This window comes from Priapulus caudatus, unplaced genomic scaffold (assembly GCF_000485595.1).
Source record: "Priapulus caudatus unplaced genomic scaffold, Priapulus_caudatus-5.0.1 Scaffold367, whole genome shotgun sequence".
NCBI classification, from domain to species: domain Eukaryota; kingdom Metazoa; phylum Priapulida; class Priapulimorpha; order Priapulimorphida; family Priapulidae; genus Priapulus; species Priapulus caudatus.
In genome coordinates this window covers 198,730-205,237 of record NW_014577428.1, presented here as the reverse complement: position 1 = coordinate 205,237, position 6,508 = coordinate 198,730, and the positions used below count along the sequence as shown (strand labels likewise).

The window sequence follows — 6,508 nt, the reverse complement described above, 5'->3', positions numbered from 1 at the left end:
TTTATGTAAATAATACATACATACATCACAAGAGCGTTATCAAAAAGAAAGGGTGGCGACGCGCCTGCTATCATGCAATGCATGAGCATTAGTATCTATAGCGACCTTATACGAGCACAGTAAGTTAGAAACAGCGAAGCCAGCATGGACAAAACGAGGCTACTTTATTACACAATAAGGCCAGCGGGAGCATGGAAAGCGAGGGTGGAGTGATAAGCGAGGGGAGACAGGAAGAGCGAGAGACGAGAGAGAGAGAGAGAAGAAGATTGAGAGACATTGAGAGAGAGAGAGGACTGAGAGGAAGAGGGAGACGAGGATGATTAACTCGCATGGAGAGAGAGAGAGAAGAGAGAGAGAGACAGAGAGACAGAGAGACAGACAGACAAACACAGAAAAAGACACAGACAGACAGATAGATGGATAGAGCAGAAGAGAGTGTGTGTCTGTGTCTTCTCTGTGTTTTCTGTATGTATATATATATATATATATATGACATTTTACAAATTTATTATATTAATTTATCATTAATTTTATTAATTAATTTAATTAATTTATACGAACCATTTAATACATCTACACTAGATGACAACAGTTTGTTTCACGAGTGTAGCACAACTTGCTGGTATCATTGTCTGGTAGGCTATGTACAAAGCAAATTGAATATGCTAACAGTAAATACTGAAATGCTAGGTAATTAATCTCAAAATTAAGTGAAGCATCATAAAATACACGAGATGTTTTTTTTAAATAAATACATCCAGGATGGACATGATAACGAATACACGCTGTAGTAAAGGTTTGTAACACACTGCAGCGACAATGACCAAGGCCACCCTTAAAAATTGTTTGTTTCCCCTTTACCTACCTACTCGCCTCTCAGGGTACCGAGTATGCTATAGGTAGGTAGATGAAAAATCTTTTTTATTTTATTTTGACAAGATGTGTATATGTATATTGTATATTCTGTTTTGTGGATATGTTTTTGCAGAACGAATTTGATTTTTTTTTGGCGAAACGAAATAATTTTTGTTTTGTTTTAATCGGCCAATAAAATGTGTCGAGTAGCGGCGTTTTGGCGAGTCGGGCGGTTAAGGGGAAACAAGCAATATTTTATCTTAGGCCCAACTGTAACGTTTGACCTTTGAGAAAATGTAACTATTGTTTCCAATGAGCCCTTGCACGTATAATCGCGATAACGTCCGGCAATAACAATAGCAACAAAAAAATTTGAACTAGTTCTAATTTGCAGCAATATAGTCTAGTGATATTTTGTAAATAGCCAAACGCAGCTGTGGTTAATGTTTACATAAGCAACATTTATTACATTATTTCTTATCGAAAATTGCGCTGCTCAGCTGTCCTTGGAGTGAAATGGTGACTGACGAACAGAGCATATTATGTGTTCAAGGTAATTCGGATTTATAAGATCTTGGGTATTTATTGTGCAGGTCTGCCCAGATTAACGAGAACATATTTTGCTATTCTTACCGCGGGATCTCGAAATCTATGGTAAGTCTATGTAACATTAAACAGGCTCGAGTTTACAAACTTAAAATGTCTGCCGTTATGAAGCGAAAAAGAAAACAAAATCTGACTTAATGTCAGTCGTTACCATCTGCAGTTGGCTCAAGCAGTCGCTGCAAGATTGATGCAGTCGGATTGCCAAATAAAAGCACAGACGTTTTGCAAATGGACACGGCGATAGTATATGATTTACGTATTTTAGATGACAGGGCGCGAAATTAGCACCGGCCCACCGGCATATGCCGGCAAATTATTTGGAGGTCCGGTAACATTGGCAAAACGCCGGCCCTCCGTGCCGGTGGTTTCAACCATTTTAGCAAGTAGGCCTACCTACATTTTTATTTATAGCATTAATGAGAAAGTAGCCTACATTAGGCCTACTGTTTTACCGGAAGGATACCACGCCATAATTTATCAATATTTTACAAATTTGAAATCGAGAATGCAAGCGTGAAACATGACATTGATTTTACGAACAAAATTTGCGAGGGCTGGTTTGGTGAAAGAAATCTGAATTTCGTGACCTGGATGATCACCGTAACATTATAATATATACACACACTACAAACAAACATCCATATCTACCTATCTATTTATCACACATGCACGCACGCACGCACGCACGCACACACATACACACACACACATATATATATATATATATCAAGAGTGCATAATAGAGCATTATCTCTATTATGCACTCTTGATATATATATATATGTGCACACAAAACACATGAATACAGTAATTCATGACTTATGTTCATCTTGCAGGCTCATCACGAGGCACTATCTCAATCCAAGCCTCTTCTTTTCTTTTTGCTTCTTCTTGACAATATCAATATTCCTGTCCTTCCACGCACTTTTGCGCAGCTTGATTGGTCTAGATCCCACATATTTGCCTATTAAAATAAAAGCACTGTATCAAGAGCACACACCGAAGCAGAGTAAAAGCGGGGCAAACATTAAGTTTCTTTACTATGTGATTTCTTGAGAGAGAACAAAAAGAACATGTAATGACACTGGCCAACACCAGTTTTCCTATACCGGTATGAAGCACATTTAATAATTGCTAAAACGAAATGATAAAAAAAGAGGTCACAACTAAAAAACGTGTTTTTAAACGGGTCTGTCGGGACGAAAGATGAAAACGATGGTAAATGGTGATATGATGATCGCTGTGACCTGTAATATTTTTATTCTGACGAGTAATCAGTAAATAGTCCGCTAATAGGTAAGACCCAATATGTCTACACTTGTGCAGTTGTGCACGGACTTATTCGTGACATAGGCGATTTAAATTGAACACGAGGGGCCTCTGTAGGACGGATGCGTGTGGTCTGGATCAGTTTAACCTGATCCAGGATGACCCTTTCACACGGAGAAATTTGTCCCGGGTCAAGCGTTCACACGGAGCAATTTGTCCCGGGCCAAGCGTTCACACGGAGCAATTTGTCCCGGGCCAAGCGTTCACACGGAGAAATTTGTCCCGGGTCAAGCGTTCACACGGAGCAATTTGTCCCGGGCCAAGCGTTCACCACGGAGCAATTCATTGCCCGGCCAAGCGTCACACGAGCAATTTGTCTCCGGGCGCCAAGCTTCACACGCGAGCCCAATTTGCAAAATCCCAGGGCCAAGCGGTTCACATGAAGCAATTTTGTCCCGGGCCAAGCGTTCACACGGAGCAATTTGTCCCGGGCCAAGCGTTCACATGAAGCAATTTGTCCCGGGCCAAGCGTTCATACGGAGCAATTTGTCCCGGGCCAAGTGTTCACATGAAGCAATTTGTCCCGGGCCAAGCGTTCACACAGAGCAATTTGTCCCGGGCCAAGCGTTCACACGGACGTTTTCTCGGTACAAACGTGATCCGTGCTATTTTGTCCCGGAGTTTTTGTACACATTCTGTCGTGGGTACAAAAACGATCCGGGACGAAATTGACCCGAGCGCTGGTTCATGTTTGCCATGTGAGCGTGCAGCGACACACGACACGAGACAACATTAGTACGGTGGTAGATGGCGTCAGTGTTGACTTCCGCTTTACTTCCGCATTTCTCAGTTTCTACACGCGCGTTTTTCAGTATTTTCATGGAGTTAAAATATCCGTCAAAATGCCCCAAAGAGCAGCAGAATAGGTTGATCGACTGTGGTCTCATGAGGATAATGTCGCGATTTGGAAATCAGGTTTTAGACAAGCGCAGTTAACAGGAACCTCGACAAATCGCCTAGCCTAGCAAATTTTTTTTGAAAAACTGGCTGAGCGGGGGATAGTTAAAACTGTACAAGAAGTTAATAATCGGCTCAGACGGTTAAGAAATACTTATAAGAAGGTGGTCGACAACAACAACAGATCGGGAAGGGCACGAACAACGTGCAGTTATTTCAAGGAATTGGACGAAGTGTTGGGAAGGCGTCCTTCCATCAATCTATCAACGTTGCTGGAATCATCGACATCGGCTGAGGCAATATTGGAGGATACCCAATCCCAGGAGCAGGAGCAGGAGCAGGGGGATAGATCAAACGTCGCGGGAATGCTCTCTTCAAAATCGACCATGTCGTTTTTGATCCGGTCAATCTCGGATCGTTTTCGAACCGGGACAAATTGCTTCGGCTATTGGGTCACCTATCGCTGTGACCTGTCACAGGATAGTTCCTATCTAGCAACAAGCAGTAATTGGCTGAGTCACAAATATAGATTGGATCCTCTTTGAATCCATCTCGCCAGCACGATCAAGAATAAGTGATTTGGACGAGTGACATACATACACAAACGCGCAAAGTCATTGGATCCATGTGAACAGGATAATCCGAATCATAGAACTTTTTTTAATTTCAAAATAGTGGTTGTTCACCTTCTTGCAAACTGATTTTAGCTAAAATCATATATGATGGTTGAATGACTGCAATACATTTTAATATATGCCACACGCACGCACGCAAGCACGTATGCACGCACGCACACACGCACGCACGGTTTCCCCGTGTTAGTTTAACAGAGCAACGACGATCTTTTGAATGTTTTCTGTGACTAGTTCATTTCTGAGTCAGTGTCACGCTTGTTCGCAGCACGAAACTGTGAATCTTTTGAAGAGTTTGCTAGCTACACTACATGTACAGTTGTATAGTGCATTTATTTCTTCATGCAAACTTTTCATTATTTCTTCAGCAAGATCTAGAGAACTGACACATTTTGTGAAAAGTGTTGTAGTACATGTATAGCTCGATTTTTTTTTGTTTAGCAGCAGATCTGAGATATTTTGGTTCACTATATGGTAGATCACTATTGAGTCAATTAAGAAGATAACATAATGCAGGGGATCCTGATCCATTAATGCTTCCTATGATTGTGGCGGGGTGTATGCACAAGTTTACTTGTAATTAAAATTTAGTTCTCGTTTGATAAATCTCTGAAATAATTCTTGATTTTCCCAGCTATTTCAGGCAGATAAAACACCATTTATGCCTAATTTAAATCAATTGCTATAGTGTGTGTGTATGTGTGTGTGTGTTGTGTGAGAGCTGTGTGCACTGGTTGTGGGTCTGCGTGTGTGGCTTCCTCGCGGTGGGCCTGCTGTCCTCGTGTGTGCTGTGTGGAATGTGTGCGGATGGTGTGTGTGTGTTTTTGTGTGCTGCGTGTTTGCTGTGTCTCTGGTGGTGTGTGTGGTGTGTGTGTGTGTGTGTGTGACATGTGTGCGTCGTGAGTGCGAGTCGTGCGTGCGTGTATCCTCGTGCGTGCATACGTCGCTTGCGTCGGCGCTGGCGATATGTTCCTCTCCCAAATTGCCCACCTTCTTCTGTGGCATTCTTAATTTCACGTACATTCCTTTTTTTCGCCCCTCTCGCAGACATAGCAGCTTCCTTAAATAATTTCAGCAAGATTAACCACAAGCTCGTGTACCTCAACCGGCATCATGTATCATTATAATGGATATATATTAGCTACACAGGTATTCTCACCTTTGTGACATATATTGGTATAAATCTTGAGCTCTGTCTAACAAGAGTCGCACCTGCAATCTGCGACTGCCGTAAAGAAGGTCTGTTGAACAACAAACTATTTTAGAAATTAAAAACACAGTTCTATGATTGGCGGACTTATCCTGTTCACATGGACTTCCACTTGCACTTTGCGCGCGTCTTTGTGTCTTTTAATGCGGGTATCCAGTGCAGTGCATGGATGCGTATGGCAATGCAGGTCACAGTCTACTAATATTTTCGCAAAGAGACAGAACCATGTAGAACACTGTTTAAAGCTTTTATGAGTACCCGCATGTGACGTCATCTCCCGCCTCCAATCACCTTATTCCGTGACATCGTGCGGCTATGGACGAAGGAATGGCATTTCAAAGGAGCATCCCAATCTTAGATACTTTATGCCGTGACTCAGCCAAATTTATGCGTGCTATAAGAGTTGCCTACCGAAGTGAAGGAACTATCCTGTGACAGGAGTGCACTAGCCGTATCACGCACGTGAGCCCCAATAGCCGAAGCAATTTTGTCCCGGCTTCGAAAACTGGGATCGTACCTAGAAACGTGTAGAATAAGTATGACGCTTGCTCCGCGCATCAAACATACACGATTTGGTCGATTATGACATGTGGAGAGTTCCCATCTCTTGATTACCGCAAGAATCGCTCGAGACGTTGTTGACTGTACCTATCCCTGGTCCTCTCGTAGCACTGCTCCTAGCTCCTCGGGATTGGTATCTCAATTAGTTTGCCTCATGCCGATGTCACTGCCCTGATGTCCAGCAACGGTTGATACTAGTTGATGCGCAGAGGACGTCTGTTGAAATAGGTGCCTTCCCAACACTTTCGTCACCATCCTTGTACTGCTAGAAGTGAACTGCAGCATCTGTTCGCTGCACAGCGCCACATTCGTATGCCGTAGTGCTATGTCTCTCTTTTCTTTGTCGTGTGGCAGACACCGCATCTGTTGTTTGTTGTGCGACCACATCTAGTGTCTTATATCTAATAGTATTTCTTAA

At 42.6% G+C, this 6,508-nt stretch overlaps 2 protein-coding genes across 2 annotated transcripts in view; one reads left to right on the top strand and one right to left on the bottom strand.

Moving 5' to 3' along the window:
• The window catches only part of LOC106809607, a 49,876-nt gene that overhangs the window by 29,611 nt on the left and 13,757 nt on the right, over nt 1-6,508 (top strand). The gene's annotated exons all lie outside the window — the stretch shown is intronic.
• Nucleotides 2,193-6,508, bottom strand: part of LOC106809605 (RNA-binding protein 42-like) — a 44,362-nt gene continuing 40,046 nt past the window's right edge. The window contains exon 9 of the mRNA XM_014812741.1: nt 2,193-2,425. Coding sequence (XP_014668227.1) covers nt 2,313-2,425 — 113 coding nt within the window. The 3' untranslated portion in view covers nt 2,193-2,312. The remainder of the gene's footprint in view (nt 2,426-6,508) is intronic.